At 48.7% G+C, this 22228-nt stretch overlaps 1 protein-coding gene across 50 annotated transcripts in view; it reads right to left on the bottom strand.

Annotated features, from left to right (window-relative positions):
- The window catches only part of syne2b (spectrin repeat containing, nuclear envelope 2b), a 95892-nt gene that overhangs the window by 30337 nt on the left and 43327 nt on the right, over positions 1 to 22228 (bottom strand). For 31 of the 50 annotated variants that reach the window (XM_048975638.1, XM_048975641.1, XM_048975653.1 and 28 more), the window contains 27 exons: positions 21623 to 21957; positions 21398 to 21542; positions 20265 to 20465; positions 19438 to 19697; positions 18707 to 18866; positions 16992 to 17147; positions 16774 to 16914; positions 16400 to 16582; positions 16071 to 16208; positions 15620 to 15805; positions 15405 to 15527; positions 15118 to 15300; positions 14168 to 14263; positions 13906 to 14052; positions 12782 to 12877; positions 12538 to 12636; positions 9865 to 11484; positions 8881 to 9819; positions 7945 to 8706; positions 7088 to 7249; positions 4112 to 4261; positions 3388 to 3498; positions 1565 to 1692; positions 1297 to 1423; positions 1063 to 1167; positions 416 to 541; positions 78 to 281 (listed from right to left, as the gene is read on the bottom strand). In XM_048975638.1, coding sequence (XP_048831595.1) covers positions 78 to 281; positions 416 to 541; positions 1063 to 1167; positions 1297 to 1423; positions 1565 to 1692; positions 3388 to 3498; positions 4112 to 4261; positions 7088 to 7249; positions 7945 to 8706; positions 8881 to 9819; positions 9865 to 11484; positions 12538 to 12636; positions 12782 to 12877; positions 13906 to 14052; positions 14168 to 14263; positions 15118 to 15300; positions 15405 to 15527; positions 15620 to 15805; positions 16071 to 16208; positions 16400 to 16582; positions 16774 to 16914; positions 16992 to 17147; positions 18707 to 18866; positions 19438 to 19697; positions 20265 to 20465; positions 21398 to 21542; positions 21623 to 21957 — 7083 coding nt within the window. Of the gene's footprint in view, positions 1 to 77; positions 282 to 415; positions 542 to 1062; positions 1168 to 1296; positions 1424 to 1564; positions 1693 to 3387; positions 3499 to 4111; positions 4262 to 7087; positions 7250 to 7944; positions 8764 to 8861; positions 9820 to 9864; positions 11485 to 12537; positions 12637 to 12781; positions 12878 to 13905; positions 14053 to 14167; positions 14264 to 15117; positions 15301 to 15404; positions 15528 to 15619; positions 15806 to 16070; positions 16209 to 16399; positions 16583 to 16773; positions 16915 to 16991; positions 17148 to 18706; positions 18867 to 19437; positions 19698 to 20264; positions 20466 to 21397; positions 21543 to 21622; positions 21958 to 22228 lie in introns of all 50 variants that reach the window. The other 19 variants (XM_048975648.1, XM_048975660.1, XM_048975672.1 and 16 more) reach the window with 19 other exon arrangements.

Here is a 22228-nt window from a genome sequence, read left to right as displayed (position 1 = left end):
AAGCTGATGATCAGTAAGAACCCGACGGCGTGAGCTCCTGTGTAAAATGAAGAGGTTTGTAGAAAAACAGCTGTAACCTGGCACTGATCTGTGCGTCCCCCCTGGACCTGCAGCAGGGCCTGTCGAGAGGAGAGGGCCGTCTGCACGGAGGTCAGATGGTCCTGCAGACTCCTGAAACAGAGAGACGCTCCCGGGGAGACCAGTACAAGGACACGGTCCGCCTCTGACCACTGCGGGGCACCCAGCTCCTCGCCGAGGACAGACATCTCTGCCGCCAGACTCTGCCAGGTACACAAGAGCACTGACACTGCTCACCTTCCTCATTGTCATCGCCGTGTAAAGTGAAGGACCCGACTTCACTGTCGTCCATTATCCTTCTTACCATGGATAATAGTGCTGAGGCTACGAGTCTCACCTGCAGCTGCTTCAACTCATGAGGCCCATCGCCAGGAGAAAGCAGCAGGTCATTAGCACTGCAGAGGGACAGGTCCACCCCGCACAGAGTCTTAAAAAGGTCCTGCTCCAGCTGAGTGAGGCTTGCCTGGGGTACATGTCAAGTGATGGTCAGGCCAGTAACACAGCTGCACTTCTGCGAATTCATATCATCGCGTTTGCAGTATTAATATCCCAGTTCATTCACTGGTGTAACCATGCATGTCATTATTTCTATAGGGAGGCTACATTCATTGCCAGTCCAGGGTGTTCCGGGGCCCTGGGCAAAATTCCGTTGAGTGCCCCCCCTCCCCCCTACCAGCAGAAATCAAATTTTGTCAGTTATATTAAACACAATTTAGTAGTACGGGGTATCCAGCTGCTAACAAGCTAGCTTGCATCTTTTTCACAAGAAAAGTGAAGAAATATTTAAGTTAGTGTAAATACTGAATGTTACGGAATGCAACTAGAGGTATTTTTTTCAGATTTTTTGTTCATTCTTTTGCTCCCCCTAATTAAATGGCACCCTAGCCGATTGCCTCACCTATACAGCAAGTCGGCCATAGATAAATTGACTAGAATCACGTTGACAAGGAGTCAGAAGCGGAAGCAGCGACCCCTAAAGCTCACTTGTGAAGGTGACACACTCAAGGCGTGGCTGAGCTCCTGGAGACGCATCACATGACTTGTCATCTCAGGCACACTCTGGGCGGCACCTAGCGCTGTCCTCGTCACCTTCAAACAAGACACGCGTGCAAATCAAAAGTCCGACAGCAGCACATGCACTGTACTGATTGCTGGATTCATAAAGGAGTCATTCAAATGAGATCGAAAGGGATGAGAGACTGAGGGTCTATCACTGACCTCTTGGGGAACCTCACGGATGCTGTCTTCCAAGGCCTGAAATGCGTGAGTCAGGCGCCCATGAAGGTGGGTCCATTTGTCCTGGTTCTCAGCCACATTGGACTGCCTGGGAGAAGCATCAGGAGCCCTGGTGTCGCACAAGGATGTCTTTACTTGACAAGTAACGTCCTGCATCAACGTCTTGTGAAAGAGGCCATGCCTTCAACCTACTGCAGCTTTGCTTCAACACATGAATATATGACGTCACACAAAGAGATCACAGCCTTACCGGGCCTGGGCCGTTGCGGGTGCCTTCGTCGGGCTCTCCCCCGGCAGGATCTGCTGGCTTGTTCTCCTGCCATGCTGGACGATGGCCTTGGTCAGGTCTCTCTGCTCACTCAGCTCGTGTTCCAGCTCCTGTAGAGAGACATGAGGCAGAAGCCAGAAGCTAGTCTTACCAGCACCCAATCACATGCAGATAACTTACAAGCATGCAACAACTCGGCTACTACACGTCCACCCTACCAATACCCTACTGGCAGCATATCTAAAGTCCACCCACAACCTTCTTACTGTCCCTCTTGCAAGGCACATATGACCTGCTGAGCTAAACTACAGTGACTCCGAACGCCCAGAACATCAGCAACATTAACACAACCCAAAACATCAAGAAGGCGGCAAAACCTCAAGACGAAAAATTAAACAAAATAATTTTTTTAATGTGTTGTGCTCTTTTAATGTGCTGTGGTTTTCAGAGCAGAAATGCTCTGTACAGAAGGGGCAGGTGCCCCTTACAGCAACACCTATGATAGCCCATTAGTGTCAACACATGTCACATTCAGAAAATACTTACGCGGTGCATTGCATTGTAGATTTAGATTGTTTATGCACAGAAAAAACTTTCACCTTATGTTTTGAGAGCCTGGTCATAAACGGACAAAAGAACGAGTCTGTTGGTGGATACAGTTGAGTGCAACGTTTTTATGCTAATGAGTGACATGCTGCAGATTTCAGGAACTGACTGCATATGGTCACGCAACAGATATAGACATACATTCATTTTTGTCTTTATTTTGAGATATGGAAGGAAGCCCACACAGTTTGATATACCTCCCATGTGGTTTTGTTTTTCTGGACTGAACATTTAGCACACTTCACAGAAAATACTGTGTATTGCTATTCTGACTAAAATTACTGATATGGGTTTTGGTCTGTGTCGGCCAGCCCTACAGAACATGCAGGAGACGGACATGTGAGAGATCTGGGTTTTTTTGAGTGTATGTTAGCTGGCTGCGTTTACATGCAATACCTCAAATTAATTTTAATAACACAATTACTGCATTTACATGCTGGAGTACTTTTGGTTTCTATTCAAAATCTTTAATAGAACCTTAATTTTAATGCATGATAAACTGATATAAACAGTATTTTGTCAGGCTAAATCTCAGTCTGAAAATATATCTATATACCACCCAGCCCTAGCGGTCCGTCTTGCATTCTCTAGCTGAATACTGTACAGCATTGATCAGCGAGGCGAGTACTGCCCCTTGTGGCAGGGAGCACTTCCGTTTTTTAAACCACAGCACATTAAAAGAACATCCATCCATCCATTTTCCAAACCGCTTATCCTACTGAGTCGCAGGGGGTCCGGAGCCTATCCCAGAAGCAATGAGTACAAGGCAGGGAACAACCCAGGATGGGGGGCCAGCCCATCGCAGGGTACACTCACACACCATTCACTCACACATGCACACCTACAGGCAATTTATCTAGTCCAATCAGCCTCGGCATGTTTTTGGACTGTGGGGGGAAACCGGAGTACCCGGAGGAAACCCCACGACGACATGGGGAGAACATGCAAACTCCACACACATGTGACCCAGGCGGAGACTCGAACCCGGGTCCCAGAGGTGTGAGGCAACAGTGCTAACCACTGCACCACCATGCTGCCCCCTTAAGAGAACATAACACAGAAAATAATGTCTTGATGTTTTTCTGGCGTCTTTTTAATGTTTTTGCTTTGTGTTAATACTGTCACACCAAAAACGCCGAAATCCCATGAGCAGCAACGACAAAACAGAAGCCAGTACTGAATCTCACTCGATTTCATACCCTTTGCTGCTGTAGGCTGTTCTGTCGCATGAGTTTGCTTTTAGAGGAGGCCAACATCTCCTGCACGCTTGTGCTGTGCTTCATCCCATCCTCTAGGGGGCACTGTGCATTCTGAAGTGCAAAACAAAGCTGCAATAATATATCACTGTGCAACTGAGCTCAAATATCAGAATCTATTGCTTTTTTTTATTCTCATCATTTCATATTGTGCATCGGGCCACAGGCTTAGCAGCTCTATGAACTCCAGGCGTAGGTACTTATCAACACAGTCACACATATTACAGTGTTCTCTTAAAAACTGTCAAAGTTATACGTAAATGGAATCTCTCCAGAGGCCAATTTAGAGGACCTGCATGTGCTAATGGTTTTGTGAGAGAATCAGCAGTTTTCATCAGGAAAGGTGGGAAATACGGTAAGGCAGATGCTGTTCTTTTGATGTTCTCTCCACACCTGAGCCTGAACACTAAGGTCACACACTATGAATTTACAAAGGTTCAGAGCATGCATTGCTGAGGACACTGGCTTCATACAACACTGAAACACAAATGTTGTTGTGAAGATGATGTGGTTTTTATCTTGCTTGTGTGAGAATAGCATGTGTCTGTGGGTGTGTGAGTGTTTGGGTGTGTGAATGTGGCAACAGGTGCATGCGTTGTGGTGCTGGGCACTACAGTGTGTTAGGAGTAACGCATGGCTGTTCGTCCGGATGCAGGCACAGCAGTACCGGCTCCAGGCTGTGTCTCTCCAGAAGCTGCACCTGGAAGGTGACCAGACTGTTTTTCAGAAGCTTCAGCTTGGCAGAGAGCTCCAGAGTGTCTTCCTGGGCCAAGGCCGTCAGGCTCGCCACCTTCTGCTCTATCTCCCGAAACATTTCCTGGAAAGACACACACGCAGATGGCTTAGCCGTTAATGTTAGCATGAAGCACAGCAGCGACAAAACTGTGCGATCTTTGTTTCAGGGCATAAAGAGCTTCCAGCATGACAGAGTGTAACAAGACAAACTATGACACTAAATCCTTGTTCCACCCTGAGCGCGAGCAGCGGAAAGGGCAGAGTTTATGGCCCTGAGTCACTCACTAAGCTCACTGCCTGGGAACCATGCAAATCAGTAAGATCTCCCACAAACCCATGGATACAACCATCAGTGCAATAAACAAAATTTACATGTCTGACTATCAATCCCATCAATTGCAGGTCACTTTTCTGATGTTATAATGCCACTGCACTTAAAGCCATTTTCAGCTGCAATCTGAAGTAGTTCAAAGCCGGTTGTTACACTCTAATTCATACAGGTAACATCAGATTCTGGTTAATACTGGGCAGAGCTCAGCATGATGACTAACAGACAGCGCGACAGAGGACCACACTACACAAAACCACATGCTACTTTCTCACCTAGGCACTGTGAGGCTGCCCAAGGAGACCCAGCAGCCTTCTGACCTTCGACCGCTATATGTTTTCTTTTCCCCTTTATGAAACTCCTGAGTTTTGTTTTATCTCCTTCTGCATCTTTATTCACTACCATAAAATACACTGTTGTTACCCTAAACTGTGGCACGTCGACAAGTGACACCTGTTTGGTTAAGCGCTTTGGGGAAACCAAATGTTGGGAAAAGCACTAAAAAAAACAAGAAATTGGTAACACTTTCTATGAATGCAATGTCCATACTATGAACACTAATTATACACTATAATGCATTCATAAAGCATTATAAGCATGGCTATAAATATTTACAAAAAGGCTACATTATAGCCATGTTTATTATGAATTATGAATGCTCTACTCCATAATGCACTACACATATCTTCATAATGCAATACAAAGCATCCTTAATTCTAATACCGGCCACTATAATGCTTTATAAAGGTATCTAATGCTTTAAGATTGCCAACTGAAGATGCTGCAATGCTTTATTAATTCTTACAGTGACTATTATAATGCATTATGAAGGTATCTATAATATATTATAGACAGGGATGGATATAACTGGTACGCAAGTACGCATTCATTTGCGATATATAGGTTAAAATGCAAGGTATTTTCTTGTCATAGCAGCACAAATGCACATTAAATACAGTACACATTTGTGCTTTTAGAAACAATCAATTGCCGCACGTATCGTTTTTAAAGGTGAATGCGTACTTGCGTGCCAGTTATGTCCATCCCTTATTATACTGTAGATAACAGCTTATAAAGCAATAAAGGAATTTAACAGAAATTCACTGCTCCTTATCTTCTACCCCACAACTCTAACCCGGAAAAAGAGCAAGACAGTGATAGCGATAATGGCACCGGGCTACTGGCCAAAGAGAACCTGGGGTCAAGGTCCACTTTTGAAACAACACTCAACAGCGCTGATTAAACAAGCATATTTACTCAGACACATGTCTGGTACCATGTAGGGTCTGCAGCTGATCCGATCTCCTTTAAAAGGATCTCTTAAGTTGTAAAGGGTTCAGGCTTCACATCATGCCCATTCTCACTGAGGCTGTGTTTACCTTTTGGATGGTCAGCAATGTTTTCACATGGAAGCCATCAAACCATCATGGCCTAAGATCAGAGCGCTTGTCACACAGTCTTCCCATAACCTTTCATTCACCAGAACACTTAAGATATTTTACAGCAGCAAAACAAAACAGCCCAACAGCGGGTGGTTATTCTTTCCAGGTGTAACCTTCTGGTCTGCTGGCTTCAAAAGCCTCCATGAACTGCACAGTGGTTTCATGAAAATGTGTCTTCTGGTCAGTCTCTGACACCAGAAAAATAGGCAATTATTTTTTTGGTTATTATAGGGAATCGGTATCTGTGTCCCTTCAGTGATTCTTGCCTGCTCTCGTTCTAACCGATACCCCTGGCCTTATATGCGAGGCCTTACCAGCTTGTCTGCACACGCCTCTCTTGCTGTCCTCTTTATTTACATGTGAACCAGACTGGTTCCAATGCAATATTTAGTGACGCTTTCAAAAAATGCAAATAGCTTCACTATACTTTCCATGTGGGCAGAGCTCCGCCCAGAACCTACCACAAGCCAATGAGGAGAGCCGGTATTGCATGGATTTGCACAGGGAGCGTTAATGATTCCCTTTGACACAGAGGCACGCACTCCTCTCGGAGATCTCCCATAACCTTAAAACAAACAAAAGTGGCCGCCGCAGCTGCTCCATGATGTTTGCTCAGTCCAGTTTAGCTTCAACCAGGGTTTCATCCAGTGCTGACGTTCAGACTGGCTGAGTAATTCAGCGCCTAAAAGCATTCACCAAAGCATGGGATCCAGTGAAATGGGGTTACTTTTTAAATGAGATCATTAACAACACTGAGCACGTGCAGGAAGATATATTTCCCACGAGCAGGGGGGTGGGGGCGCCATTCTCCTGTTCACAGGTGGAACCTGAGTCACCAAGCAAATGAGGTTAGACAGGTAAAGCGTGACTAAGTGCCTTGTAGACGGAGTCAGGAAGGGAACGCACCTTTAAAGTGACACTACACTTTAAGCCTGAAACCTGAGACCGGTGCGTGCGACAGGGAGACAAAGCCCAAGATCACGCTGAGAAAATGGATGTTAAGAGAGACTCCCCAGCAGCTACCTTCTCCTCCAACCTCAGGGCTTCCTGCTAACAGAAGCTATGCCATGGCGACCTCAGGCCCTGTGGGACACTGAACTTCAATATCCCATCCCCCCCATCCTCCGGATCCACTTACCTGGCAGGTGAGGAGTTCCTGCTCTATGCCGTCCTGCATTCCAGCGGCTGGTGGCGGTACGCTCAGGCTGCGGCGGGCCCCTTCCAGCCAGTGCTCCAACTGGGTGGCCTGGTGGCGGCACACCTGGAGGCCCTCCAGGGCAGGGTGAGGCTGCTTTGAGGTCTGGGTCAAGGAGATAAGTGGGGGTGGAGGAAACCCTCAGACAGGCTCATACAGGCAGACACAAGCTCTGCCTACATGAGGCAGCGGGACCTCAAAGAATCATCCTCGTCACCTTTCCCCTCTCGCTCTATCTCACTCGCTCGCTCCTTCGCTCGCTCTTTCTTCCACACAAACAAACGTGCCCCACCCACACGCAGTCACTTCCTGAAATCTACAGCTTGGTGCCGGCCACTAATGACAAGGAAGAACCTACAGTGGCGGTGTTTGGTCATGTGGGTAAAGTACTCGACCCATGGGAAAGGGGGGGTCACTGTGACAAATTATATTTTGTGGTTCTTTTCCCTGTCTGTCTCATTTCACTTTGTAGACCAAAGCTATTTTTTAAATGGTTTCTATCCAGCTACAAGGATTAAAAAAAATAAATAAATGAGAAATGGTGTATTGGTGTATAATTCATTGACTGGTTGATATTAAAGACACTCAATTCCCGTCTGGAACCCTCCCAGTTCCCAACTTCCACTAGGGCCAGCATTGGCTATTACAGAGGACAGTGTGCATTGGGCAAGCTGATTAAGAATTGGTTATTACGGAGTCCAATAACCAGCGGGGAGCTGGCTAAGCCTTGCAGCCCTGCTGGGGGCCTGTAGGAGTGATCTACAGGGGGACCGGCATCACCATTCAGAGGTTGTGCTTACCAGGTCAGCAGCTGGAGGTGCAGCAACTGGATCCTCCTGAGAAGGACTGAATGTGTCGCCGGGCACTACATGGGTGTGGGAGGTCTCAAAGGACTGTGTGGGTGTAGGAGCAACATCCTGGTGGTCACCGTCAGTCTCCATATTGTCAGTCTCCATGGGCAGCATGGAGGCTGTAGCCTGGTGGTCAGCGTCAGTCTCTATAGGCAGCATGGAGGCTGTAGCCTGGTGGTCAACGTCAGTCTCGATAGGCAAAATGGAGGCTGTAACCTGGTGGTCAGTGTCAGTCTCTATAGGCAGCAAGGAGGCTGTAGCCTGGTTCTCAGCGATAGTCTCTATAGACAGCATGAGGACTGTAGCCTGGTTGTCAGCGTCAGTCTCTATAGGCAGCCTGAGGGTTGTAGCCTCCTTGTCAGTGTCAGTCTCTATAGGCAGAATGGAGGCTGTAGCCTGGTTGTCAGCGTCAGTCTCGATAGGCAGCATGGAGGCTGTAGCCTGGTTGTCATTGTCAATCTCTATAGGCAGAATGGAGGCTGTAGCCTGGTGGTCAGCGTCAGTCTCTATAGGCAGAATGGAGGCTGTAGCCTGGTTGTCATTGTCAATCTCTATAGGCAGAATGGAGGCTGTAGCCTGGTTGTCATTGTCAATCTCTATAGGCAGCATGGAGGCTGTAGCCTGGTGATCAGTCTCAGTCTCTATAGGCAGAATGGAGGCTGTAGCCTGGTTGTCATTGTCAAACTCTATAGGCAGAATGGAGGCTGTAGCCTGCTTGTCATTGTCAATCTCTATAGGCAGCATGGAGGCTGTAGCCTGGTGATCAGTCTCAGTCTCTATAGGCAGAATGGAGGCTGTAGCCTGGTTGTCATTGTTAAACTCTATAGGCAGCATGGAGGCTGTAGCCTGGTGGTCAGTCTCTATAGGCAGAATGGAAGCTGTAGCCTGGTTGTCATTGTCAAACTCTATAGGCAGAATGGAGGCTGTAGCCTGGTTGTCATTGTCAATCTCTATAGGCAGCATGGAGGCTGTAGCCTGGTGATCAGTCTCAGTCTCTATAGGCAGAATGGAGGCTGTAGCCTGGTTGTCATTGTCAAACTCTATAGGCAGCATGGAGGCTGTAACCTGGTGGTCAGCGTCAGGCTCTATAGGCAGCCTGAGGGTTGTAGCCTCCTTGTCAGTGTCAGTCTCTATAGGCAGAATGGAGGCTGTAGCCTGGTGGTCAGTGTCAGTCTCTATAGGCAGAATGGAGGCTGTAGCCTGGTTGTCATTGTCAATCTCTATAGGCAGAATGGAGGCTGTAGCCTGGTGGTCAGCGTCAGCCTCTATAGGCAGAATGGAGGCTGTAGCCTGGTTGTCATTGTCAAACTCTATAGGCAGAATGGAGGCTGTAGCCTGGTTGTCATTGTCAATCTCTATAGGCAGCATGGAGGCTGTAGCCTGGTGATCAGTCTCAGTCTCTATAGGCAGAATGGAGGCTGTAGCCTGGTTGTCATTGTCAAACTCTATAGGCAGCATGGAGGCTGTAGCCTGGTGGTCAGTCTCTATAGGCAGAATGGAAGCTGTAGCCTGGTTGTCATTGTCAATCTCTATAGGCAGCATGGAGGCTGTAGCCTGGTGATCAGTCTCAGTCTCTATAGGCAGAATGGAGGCTGTAGCCTGGTTGTCATTGTCAAACTCTATAGGCAGCATGGAGGCTGTAACCTGGTGGTCAGCGTCAGGCTCTATAGGCAGCCTGAGGGTTGTAGCCTCCTTGTCAGTGTCAGTCTCTACGGGCAGCATGGAAGCTGTAGCCTGGTTGTCAACGTCAGTCTCGATAGGCAGCATGGAGGCTGTAGCCTGGTTGTCAGCGTCAGTCTCGATAGGCAGCATGGAGGCTGTAGCCTGGTGGTCAGCGTCAGTCTCTATAGGCAGAATGGAGGCTATAACCTGGTGGTCAACGTCAGTCTCGATAGGCAGAATGGAGGCTGTAACCTGGTGGTCAGCGTCAGGCTCTATAGGCAGCCTGAGGGTTGTAGCCTCCTTGTCAGTGTCAGTCTCTATAGGCAGAATGGAGGCTGTAGCCTGGTGGTCAGTGTCAGTCTCTATAGGCAGAATGGAGGCTGTAGCCTGGTTGTCATTGTCAATCTCTATAGGCAGAATGGAGGCTGTAGCCTGGTGGTCAGCGTCAGCCTCTATAGGCAGAATGGAGGCTGTAGCCTGGTTGTCATTGTCAATCTCTATAGGCAGAATGGAGGCTGTAGCCTGGTGGTAAGTCTCTATAGGCAGCATGGAGGCTGTAGCCTGGTTGTCAGTGTCAGTCTCTACGGGCAGCATGGAAGCTGTAGCCTGGTGGTCAGTGTCAGTCTCTATAGGCAGCATGGAGGCTGTAGCCTGGTTGTCAGCGTCAGTCTCGATAGGCAGCATGGAGGCTGTAGCCTGGTGGTCAGTGTCAGTCTCTATAGGCAGCATGGAGGCTGTAGCCTGGTGGTCAGTGTCAGTCTCTATAGGCAGAATGGAGGCTGTAGCCTGGTTGTCAGCGTCAGTCTCTACAGGCAGCATGGAGGCTGTAGCCTGGTGGTCATTGTCAATCTCTATAGGCAGCTTGGAGGCTGTAGCCTGGTTGTCAGTGTCAGTCTCTACGGGCAGCATGGAAGCTGTAGCCTGGTGGTCAGTGTCAGTCTCTATAGGCAGCATGGAGGCTGTAGCCTGGTGGTCAGTGTCAGTCTCTATAGGCAGAATGGAGGCTGTAGCCTGGTTGTCAGCGTCAGTCTCTATAGGCAGAATGGAGGCTGTAGCCTGGTTGTCATTGTCAATCTCTATAGGCAGCATGGAGGCTGTAGCCTGGTTGTCATTGTCAATCTCTATAGGCAGCATGGAGGCTGTAGCCTGGTTGTCAGTGTCAGTCTCTACGGGCAGCATGGAAGCTGTAGCCTGGTGGTCAGTGTCAGTCTCTACAGGCAGCATGGAGGCTGTAGCCTGGTGGTCAGTGTCAGTCTCTATAGGCAACATGGAGGCTGTAGCCTGGTTGTCAGCGTCAGTCTCTACAGGCAGCATGGAGGCTGTAGCCTGGTGGTCAGTGTCAGTCTCTATAGGCAACATGAAGGCTGTAGCCTGGTGGTCAGTGTCAGTCTCTATAGGCAGCCAGGGGGCTGTAGCCTGGTAATCGGTGACAGTCACCTTAGGAGTCCTAGGGGCCGTAGCCCGGTTATCAGTGCGAAGATGAATGATTTTGGTTGGTGTTTGCATGTCCCTCGCCGTTGGGCCAGAAAGAAGATCCTCAGGGGCAGTTTCACAGTCTTGAGACAGGCTGTTGGCTTTGGCATCAGGGGACTCGTGGCCTGGCATTTCCCCGCCTTCGGAGAACATGAGCGAGCCCCGCAAGTGTGTGTCTCTGCTGGCTATGGCCTCGTGCCAGACCTCCGTCAGACGTGCACCCAAGTGTGTGTGTGTGGCAGTGGCGGCGTTCCTGAGCGGCTTTACAGCGCCAGAGCCCAGGCTGTGTCTCTTCAGCCCCCCTGGCTGGCATTCTGCCCCCCTCCATGCAAGCCTACTGTGTCCCATGAGCTCCTGACGCAGAGAGAGAGAGAGACGGGAGGGGGTAGATCACTCGCTGCATTTATTATTATTTGAACTCCCCCCCTCACCCCCCCCCCAGACATAATGAAACCCTGGAAATCTTCACATGAACATTTAGAAAGGTTCTCTTTGCATGCACAATGACAGATCAACGTTTCATCTCACTACAGTAACACGCATCCTGGGAGCGTACAGGGACAGCCATTAACATTCAGATTACTGGGTACCTTTGGCTGAACACACACCCCCGCAAGCTGTGAACCACATTCAGGCCCCCGAGAGGAACATTCTTATTACCACTAATGAAGGTGAACTATTCCCCCCGGTCCTGAACAAAGCAGCAGTACATCAGTAGGTTATTTATAATTACATTTAGAGTATTAAAAAGTTCCCCTAAACAAGCAAAGCACATTAAGGAAAACTAAACAGTTAAAAAGGCACCAGCAACTCAAGTTCTTAGTGACATCATCCTTTTTTCCCCAAACAGATATTAAAATTAAAATAACACCAGTTATAAAACAAGATGCACAGTATTTCAACTGGCTTTACAAAAGCATGCTAAAAAAACAATCAGGATTATATTTAGATTTTAATTATTGGATACAGAGTATTAATTAAAATTAAAGGCTCGTGTAGCTTGAGTTTCCCAAAAAATGTAAAAAAAAAAAAAAATGAAATTTCAAAGAAATTAAACATAAAATCATAAAAAAATTTAATAAATAAATAAAAGCAAACAGGTGAGAGCTGTCAGATCATTATAACTGTATCCAGGTTATACACACTGGCAAACTGCACATTGAGTTTAAAGTCTTTGTTCTTTGGAGAGGCCTAAACCCAGGACAGCCGATCTCCGTGATCCTCCATCGCTTAACACCCAAAGGTGCTGGAATGAGGGGAAGGCACTAGGAGCCCCTTTAAGGCTCGTTAATATTCAGAGCTTTGTTGCCATGTAAACCTAGCTATGCCCGTGGACTAGGAGAGCACACATCTCTGCTGTGCTTTGGGGGATGATCTGGAGAGGGTTACTGAGGGGGCGTTCGTTACCAGGCACTGAGAGAGGGACTCTTGGCTGCCTGTGGCTCCAGGCTCGGGCCTGGCTCCTTCCACGTCGGCAGCAGCTGGGAGCAGGACTGCCGCCATGACCTGGGGACAGGAGACTGGCGTCATGTGTGGAGCAATGATCTAAGCTGATTTTACAAAAACCAGGTATTCAAAAGGAACAATTCTTTACAACGGAAAGCAAAAAGAAAGCATACAGGGCACTTTATTGTATGTCTGTAACTATTACCTCGGTTCCACCTTCAGGGCAGGGCTCGGTCACACCACCTGTGAGCTCAGCAGTGCCACCTGGCACTGCAGTCTGCTCCTCACCCGTGAGGGCATCCTGGGGAACCGAGTATGGGAAAGACAAAGGTCACAGGCAATGCCTACACACCTCACTGGAACCTCCCACTGCTTGGCTTCTGTAGCAATCTGTTTAGCATCACAACCCAGTGCACCCAATGTTTTTTCTCCAAACTCCGTCTAAAACACAGGCAAACTCATGACCCCAAAAATACAATGTTTGACAGCAGTTAATATGTGTTTCTTGGGAGAAGCTCTGGATCACTAGATTTCTGACAGAATACTTGGTGTTTTTAACACAGTACATGTGAAATTCTACTATCTCCGTACACAAATCCCAAAAATAACAACTGTATGGTGCCCCCTGCAGGACCTAGACAAGAATAACAATTTGGCACATAAACAAGAAAAAGGAAAAATTACCCAACATTAAAAAAAGCACGAAAAATAAATCATAAAATATAAAAAAATAAATCATAAATCATAGCCAAAAGAATATAGAGAAACAGGAAGAGACCGTTTTGATGTGGACAAAAATAGAAAGGGCAAATAGTAAAGGCACGAAATAAAGAGGGGAATTGCTAAAGGGGAGGGCAGCATTCCTGTTCCTGTTTACCCCTGGAATGGACAGGAAGGTCTGCACAGTGTGGAAAACCCACCATGTTCACCAGGGACCAACAGCAGACATCAGTTACTGTGCCATATCCTGCACATGACGAGCACAAAAAGCTCATAAATCATCAAGAGAGACTGACGGCTCACTCAGACGTAAGAGACGTCTGCCCAGTCTATCTCAGATAAGACTGATTTGTTCTTTCAAACCTGCTTTGTGTATTTCATTAAAATAAAGGGAACAGAAAAACGTCACTACAGGGACCTTCTACTGCAATACGTCACCAGCAGGAAAATCCCGTCCCTCAGCAGGGTCACCCGCCAATATGCTGCCAGTCAGCCAATCCCAGCTCAGACTGTTTCATCCCCCCCCACGCCGACTGGCAGATTTTGTGGCCAAATCTGGGCCGTGGCCATCGTTAAGGGTATTTTAATGAAGAAGGTATGGGGAGGTACCTCATATATGCTGACCCTCTCAGCATTCCAGTGCATCCTCTGCTCAGGGGTTGACTCCTCCACGACCCTGAGTGACGCCCCGCTTTTCTTCAGTGCATCCTCCTCCAGGTGCACAATGTGGATCTGACCCTCCTCCATTTCACTCTCCTGAAAGGCAGAAACGAGGCTCGACCTTGATGAGGACAAACCTGCCGACAACCACTGATCGCCCAGGCCTCAGGAGAAGACGATCACTGCAGGTGACCCTGAAGAAACTCCTCACCTCGGATTCCTCCAAAACAGGACCCTGACTTGGCACTGCTGGGCTGCCCGCTGCCACTGTCTCATCCTGCTTTGCTGCTGCTACGCTGACAGCGGCCTGAAGAGAGCAGCAACACAAGAGCGATGGCTGATCCGACATATCTCTTCGTTCATCACCAGCCCACATACAGTACTGTGGCCAGATGATGTCATCCCCCCACTGTGTTCAAGGCCAGAGCACATTCCAGCCCAGAGTCCTCCCACAGTCCCGGCAGCACGACCTTCACCGGGCTGGAGACAAAGCCACGGGCCCTCCCTAGAACTTTAGCCTCACGGTAACTTTAAAGGCCCGAGGGGGGAGGATGAGGGGAAGCGTGCCGCTCCCACCATGGTAAAGCGAGCAGGAGATTGCGACGAATGATCAAAGCGCAGGACGCCTTTGCTGTAATTAAAATCACAGAACCCCCCGGATGGATTCGGGGCACTGCTCAGAGAAGACAGCCCAGTGGTTCAGGGTGGGGACGCAGTTCTGCCCGCAATTTAGGAGATTTAAATCTGCTTACAAGTATCGCCTGGCTGGACCTTATCTCAAAAGAGCCCAACCAGCAAGCCCAGCAGACAGGTTCCTTAGCCCAGGCTGGGACTGAGGGTCTCAGCCATTGACAGGAGCCTTTGATGATGTTCCCAAGGACACTGCCTGCGTCGTACCTCCAGACACAAGCCAACATGAGTTAGATCCTCCTGCTTTCCACAAGTGGTCACTCCTCTAATAGGCTGGAGGCTCGAGAGCTTTAATTGGACTGAACTGACAGGGGAAGCAGAAACCTCACTTTTGTTTTTCCTGTAAAAGAGCACAAAGGGTCCAGCTGCCTGGACTCTGCTAGAGAGCCCCTGCTGTAATTAGTAATCAACCTTTATGCACAATGCAGGTGCGTTTAGGAGGCATCATTAGCAATAAACACTGAGATTTACCTGCAGAGTGGCGCTCCACTCACTGAGTTCCTGCTCAAGGCCCTGTATCTGCAGCTGGAGCTGTTTGGCTGTTTGGAAGACGCTCAAGGTCTCACTGGCCCCTTCCGGAAGACGCAGATTCCCTTTGCACATCTCCAGGTCAGTGGTCGTTTTCCTCATTGCCTGGAGTGTGTCTTGAGCCACCTGCAGTGACATCACAGGCCACATACAGTCACACATGCATTGCCCATTAACATGACTCTTCATGCAGGGGGCTACAACCATCTAAAGAACAGAATCCAACTGACCTGTTGTGCCCTAAGCTGATCCTCTGGACTGAGGGTGGCCACACTCTCAATGGAGAAGGCAGACCTGACCTCGTCCAGGGTTTTCTCCATCATCTTCATCTTCGTCTCCATGGCGTCCACCTCCTAATAAGGGTGAAACCAAAAAAACTCCCCAGTCAAACAGACCACCTCCATGGATAAGAAGTGGATTTCTGGACATTCCCTAACAGACTCACTGTGGCGGCACGGTCAAGCTCAGATTGTGGACCCACAATGCTTTGCTGCATGGCGGCGACCCTCTGGTCAGCCTGGGCAAGCTGCTCTTCCAGAGCAGCTGTGTCACACACTGCGGAGATCTCCTGTAGCACCAGCATGAAGGCCTGAAGCGTCCTCCTCACCTGTTCTGAGTCGTTTAGGACGCTCTGTTCGGATCAGGAACACAGAACTGCTAATGTCTGTCCATATGGGCCTTATCCTTAATTTTCCTGAACCTTTACTAGACAACTCGACCATACAAGCTCATTCCAACTAAACTGCACCACACTCATCTAGACAGTCAAACTAATAACGTACATAATCCTGTGTTTGCATACATACAGTGCCATAAAGCATAATAAGCCAACTACTTATCAGGATGAGGTCAGCTCTATAGCAAGCTAAGCGATGGGATATAAGTATCAGACTGACCTGCAGGGCGGAAGCATGGCTGTTGAGGCACTTAGCTGTGATGTAAACAGATGGCGCTTCCAGCCAGGACTGAGCCTCAATCAGCCAGCAGTTGGAGCTCCTGATCATCTCCTCATGTTCCTTCAGCGAGGTGTGGATCTACAGGACAACGGAGCAGATGACATAATAACCGTGCATGCACATGCATGCACCGTTCACTTCATATTTCAGATACAATTAATTCAGTAGCTTATGTTCCAGAACAAGTTTACCAGAACAGGAATGGTGAAGACAGCCTGGGCCAAGTGGCCAACGAGACGAGACATGCTGAGAAACGTAGTCTCACTGACCTTGCCCAGGAAGCTGGTCCTCAGTTCAGCCCGTTTAGCAAAACGCTGGTGGAGCTGCCGTGTCTCCATCAACTTTTCCATCAGCAGCTGGCCCTCCTCAGGCTGCTCCTCCAACAGGTCCTGCACCTCCACCTCCAGTGCCGCCATGCAGGAGTGCCAGAGATCCAGCTCGTCCCACACACGCTGCATGCACACAGCGCGCACACACAAATACAAGCAGATACACAAGTGCTCTGTTTACAGGTATCTGATTCACAGTAAGCACTCATAAATAACGTTCACTTACCCACATTATTTTATTTTCATTTAAATTTATATTTTAAAAAGATGAAATACATTAAATTAAATGCAGCAGGTAGTGAGATCTTTGATACCTTCTGCATAATCTCAGCCTCTGATGCTGTGGAGCTCTGCTGCTCCAGCAGGGCCAGCACTGACTGCAAACCCTCCCGGATCTCAGCCTCCCTGTCAGACAGCCTGTGGAGGGGGCTGTTCTTCTCCACTACCACCCCCACCTGTGGCAGACCAGAGGGGTTCAAGCCAGAACAGAATCTAATAATTGATAAACCCGGTCTTGCATCGTCCATGTCACCTTCTGCTCCACCTCTTGCAGGGAGCGTGTGGCCTCCTGCAGCTGCGCGTCGATCTCCGTAGGAACCAAGGAGTACATTTCCGAGTACTTCATCCGCAGGCCATCCATGATGCCCTGCAGCAAGGTCTTCTGGGAGCCCAGATTGGCCTGGATGTCCTGACAGAGCAACGTGGTTATGAGAAAGTTAGTGTGTCACCACTCTCATGGAGACAGTATTCAGCAATAACACACAGACACACACACACAGGCACGCATACGTGCATCAGGACATGCACACAAAACACAAGGCGAAATTCAGCACCTTCCCTTCAATCTCAAAACCACAGGAAAATGAACGGCTTACCGAGTGAACACAGGTAAACCCTTCTGAAGCTGTGTTCTGACTTGCGATCTCTCTCTGTCAGAGGGAAGGCAGAGCTCCAAAGCACACAAGCAATCAAGCTTTCATGGACACAGCCTTTCAGAGGCCAGTCTGCTCACCCCTAGGCTACGAGAGAAGAGCTAACAAGTCTCCTGCTCCTGATCATCATCCAGACCGAGACTGGAAACCAGAAACCCGAGTACGAGGCACATGGGACCTGTGTACTGGGTGGGACATCACAGCCCCCCAGCCCTGTCCTTTATAAGAGACGATACAGTTGGGTACAAAAACGGCTTCTGGGGGAAGGGGGTTGTGTCATGGGATCGAGACCCTGGAGTATCCACTTACATCACAGCACACAAAGGAGGCGCTGCAGGGCCTTTCAGGGAGGACCACCCCCCCCCTCCACCATTCTTTCAGGGAATGAAAAGGTGATGGGAGATTCTGGACAGGAGTCAGCACTTTGGATTCAGTAACACATCTCTCATCCTTAGGGCAGAACAATGCGAGAGTGTGTGTGTGTGTGTGTGTGTGTGTGTGTGTGTCGGGGGGTGGGGGACTTGGGAGAAACCGTCACTCGTCCTCCATTCGGTCATGAAACATGAAGCTGGCAGATTCACGAAGCACAGTGACACTGAAGACTCCTGGAAAGGTCTGCATACATTCCTGCACACCCCCCACCCAGACACACACACACACACACACATCTTCTTATTTACCAAAGTAGGTTAAAAGCACAAAGAACAGGACGATGGTGAGTGTTTCCCGAGAGCCGACTCACGGTGAATTCTGGACAGAGATTATCCTTACTGGTTACAGAGAGCACAAATGCCGCTTTGTGTATGAAGGGGCAATGTGGCGCGGACCTCATTAAAATGGCATGTTAATTGGTTTAAAAATTGGCAGGTTACACATTCTGTATGTCCTAAACAATGCAAATATTCTGTTAAAACACAACAGGGCTCTCGATGGCAAACTCCAAAGTGTGCTCTTGGTGAAAGCAAAGCGTGTAGTGATAGTGGCAACAGGGTACAAGTAGTATTTACACAATACGACACAGAGCATTCGTGTTCCAGGACCCTGATCCACTTACACAAAACGGGACAAAGGCTGAAGCTGTGGTCAGTGTTTCCTGCTTTACAAACAAACACTGTCTGGTTCTAGAAGGCACATGCCTCCTTCCCTCAGCAGACAAAAGTAGTGCTTCTCGTTCACACAGACCAACAGAAAGCCAGACACGCACACCGAACTGACAACAAAGATTGTAGAGTCGTGTGGATGCATTGGTGCTCAATGACTCCACGTAAAGTGACCCAAAGATTACTATGATAGGTTAGGGTCAAAGTTCACACACCTGCAGTTCCTGGGAGTTAGGGGTGTGCTCCTGCACGGAGAGGAGGGATGAGGTCCTCAGCAACCATTCCTGAATGCCCTGGATCTCCTCTTTCACTCGCTCTCGCTCCTGTACCTCCATCTGTGCAGCCCGCCGGTCCAGCATGCCTCTCTCTTTCAGTCTGTGGATTTGAGGAGGTCATGGGGTCACAGACTGCAAACACACAGCTGCCCTGGAGGCAGGCTAGACCAATGTGTCCCACAGAGGAGAGCGCTGTTAGGTCTGTGCTGGTGAAGGGTACGTGACCGCAGTGCTGTCCTATGCTGGCTGTCCCTGACCAGCAAGGCTCTGCAGGAGTCTGACACATGGGTGTCTGGAATCTGGGCCATCACAGTCTAAAGACAGCCCACTTCTGCCAGGCAGGAGAAGGGCAGCTGGGAAATGAAGTTTCTAAGGCCAAATATTGCCTTGCGCAAGTAACGCAGACACGTACTACATTACAGGTTTCTACAGGTATTACGTATAATCTACAGAACGTAAACATAGCCATAACCTAAAAAAAAAACCTCTTTACTTGGTGTAAGAGATCCACAGAGAGAGCAAATTAACCATAAATCAACCTCAGATTACGAGTTAGTACTATTACAAATGAATTGCCAGCTAGTTTTGTATTTGAGTACAGGCAGTCCTTCGTTTCCCAACATCCGACTTATGGACCATCATAAACCACAAAATGTACAAATCCCTCTTACTCTTTGTATTGGTCCTGCATCATTTGCAGCTTCTGGCAGAGGGTGATGGGCGGAGTCTGTTCCTGGTGGGCGGGGACTCCCAGGAGACGCGCTACCTGCAGTTCCAGGGCGGTCAGGGCCCGGTGCTCGCAGTCCAGCCTTTCCAGGTACTGCTCCAGGTGTGTCAGCAGCTCCTGCGGCTCCTCTAGGGAGGCCGTCTGGCCACGTTTGTCTGGTAGCTCATGACACAACTGGTCCAGCACAGTGACAGCCCTGTCCACCTGATCCACACACAGCAAACGTCAGTGACAGAACATTTGGCTGAAAAATGCACAGTCGCTCACACGCACGGACACAGACATCACATGTATATACTGTAGGGCTGTAGGACAGCAACCTGTCACCACAACAGCCATGGCTCTTAACCCGGAAATATGACAGGAATACAAGCAAGGCTGGGGCAGAACTTAGCCAGAAATTTCACGATCGCATAATGGGATCTGGGCGTCTACTCCCAGGATTCGCCTTCCAAAGAAAGCTCATTCGCCCACAGTCAGCCCCCATTTATGGGGGATGTTTGGGGCTCTCCCTTTTCAGACACAGCCAACTGGGAGAACATAGTAATCAACTATAAGGTAGCATTTAAAATGTACAAGACAAAAAACACAGGAAACCTCGAGTGCAGATGGAACTGCGTAACAGCATAAATTACAGTTAGCACAGTGTTAATCCTGTCACATGTTCACCCCGTTACTGCAGTCTGTGGTCGACTTAAGAAGGTGACTGCTAAACAAAGCTGTAGTTGAACGTATGGGTACGTTGTCGTTCGATCAAGTCAGGTGACTCACGCTCTGGTCGACGTTCCTCCACTCTAAGGCTCGTTGCTCTGAACGTGTACGGAGGTTATGGGTGGAACGCTGCAGTCGCACCCACCGCCTCCAGGTGGTGTTAATGAGCTCTGCTCTGGTCCTACTGCACCCCTGATGTGGGCACCACTCCCGCAGCTCGGCTAACCTCCCCTGCAGAGAGTCCACTTCCTGCACCAGCGCCTTTACAGGGGAGTAGGATGGGCGAAGGGACTGTTACAAAATATTTTTTAAATATCAGATGCATTAATACCCAAGAATTTTGACCATTTACCCTGATGGACACATTACGATCCTGGGAGTCAAGCCAGTGACTTTCCCAAAGCCTTGTTGGAATGATTTGTTGCAGAATGCAATATAAAGATAATGCTCATATTTGTACTGTGTGCAGCATTAAATTTACAAGCTAATAATAGCAATGGAAGCATAAAACTTAGTTTGGCTTAAGCATGGGCAAGTTTAGGACACAAACTGGCCAAGGTCTCCAACATTAGTGGATTTCCTGTTGTCATCATAGCAGTATCCCCAAGACCGGCTTTCTCAAAGCCTCTTGCTGAGCAACACATTCTGCACCTTCTCTGCAATGTCCCACAGGCTGGTGTCATGTTAACACACACCAGTGACACTGTGCATGTCTGTAACACAGACATACTGGATACTGTCAGCTGTGACACTTGCTGATTTTCCCGAGGAGTCGGAAAGTTCAGCCATGAAAGGGTTTCAAAAGACGAACTCATGTTCAAAATATTTGTGGCCATGTGTTTTTGTGAAACGGTCCTTTGCAGCCCCAAGATGTTTCACAAAAAAATGGCAAGATGGAATCTCCTCTCAGTTACGAACAATTATACCTTGAATTATAATTCAACCCCATTAGAACAAGCAACTAATTTTACAAGAGCCACTGGTTTTTAGCCATATAGGCCACTCTTTCACTCAGTGTTTCAGATGATAATTAAACCATTCTGAAAACTGTTGGACATCAGCTCTCAGGCAGTGGAGCCGCCAAACCCAGGAAATATGACTGAACAGAGACGCCCAGTGGACAGTTGTTGAAACTGCACTTAAAACAGTAATGGGTGTGATTTCACTAATTAAAACTGGAACATTTTACAAACCCGTAATTTTTCTTGCTGGTCCAAACACTCATTAAGTGAGGTCACTTTGTCTGAGATGCACTCTGAAAGCCTGGATTCGGAGGCCATCAGCTGCTGCAGTGTTTCTTCATGCCTCAACTGAAAGACACTCAGCTTTTCTGTACACCTGGAGGCGGCAAAGCAAACAGCTTGTAATCACATAGCTCCAAAAACAGCAGCGTCCCTCGTATGTTTTCCCACCCTTACCTCTCCAAGGCCTCCAGATGGAGCTGACCTTGCGCTTGGAGCACAGAGAGCCATACCAGCAACTGACTCAGGACCCTGTGATGGAGCTGCTCGGCCTGGTCGTGGAAGAGCGAAGCCTGCTGAGGGACCAGCGCCTGCAACTGCTCCACGTGGCCTCGGAATTCCTCATTCAAGCTGACCAGAGCATTCCGGACAATATGAAGCACATCCCTGCAGGGCCCGATCCGGCAGAGGCCAGGGAGGACGACGCGCTCGGCATCTTGGAGAAGCCCAATAATACCTCTGTAGGTGGCATTGCAGTTCCTCAATGCTTCCCGGGCGCGTGACAAGCTCTCCTGGAAAAACACTGGATTCACTCTCTGTACCTGCTTGTCCTATTCAGGGTCGGGGGGGTGGGGGGGGCTGGAGCCTAGTTCAGAGGCGATGGTTGCAAGGTAGGGAGTACTCTGGATGGGACGACAACCCATCGAAGGGCACACATACATGCACACCTACAGGCAATTTGGTAACTCCAATTCACATGTTTTTGTGGGGGTAAAACCCGAGAACCCAGAGGAAACCCCATGACTACACAAAGAGAACATGCAAACTCCTCATACATGGAGC

Source organism: Brienomyrus brachyistius, chromosome 14, assembly GCF_023856365.1.
Source record: "Brienomyrus brachyistius isolate T26 chromosome 14, BBRACH_0.4, whole genome shotgun sequence".
NCBI lineage: Eukaryota > Metazoa > Chordata > Actinopteri > Osteoglossiformes > Mormyridae > Brienomyrus > Brienomyrus brachyistius.
Note: the sequence above shows the minus strand (reverse complement) of the source record. Positions and strands in the feature narration are given on the sequence as shown.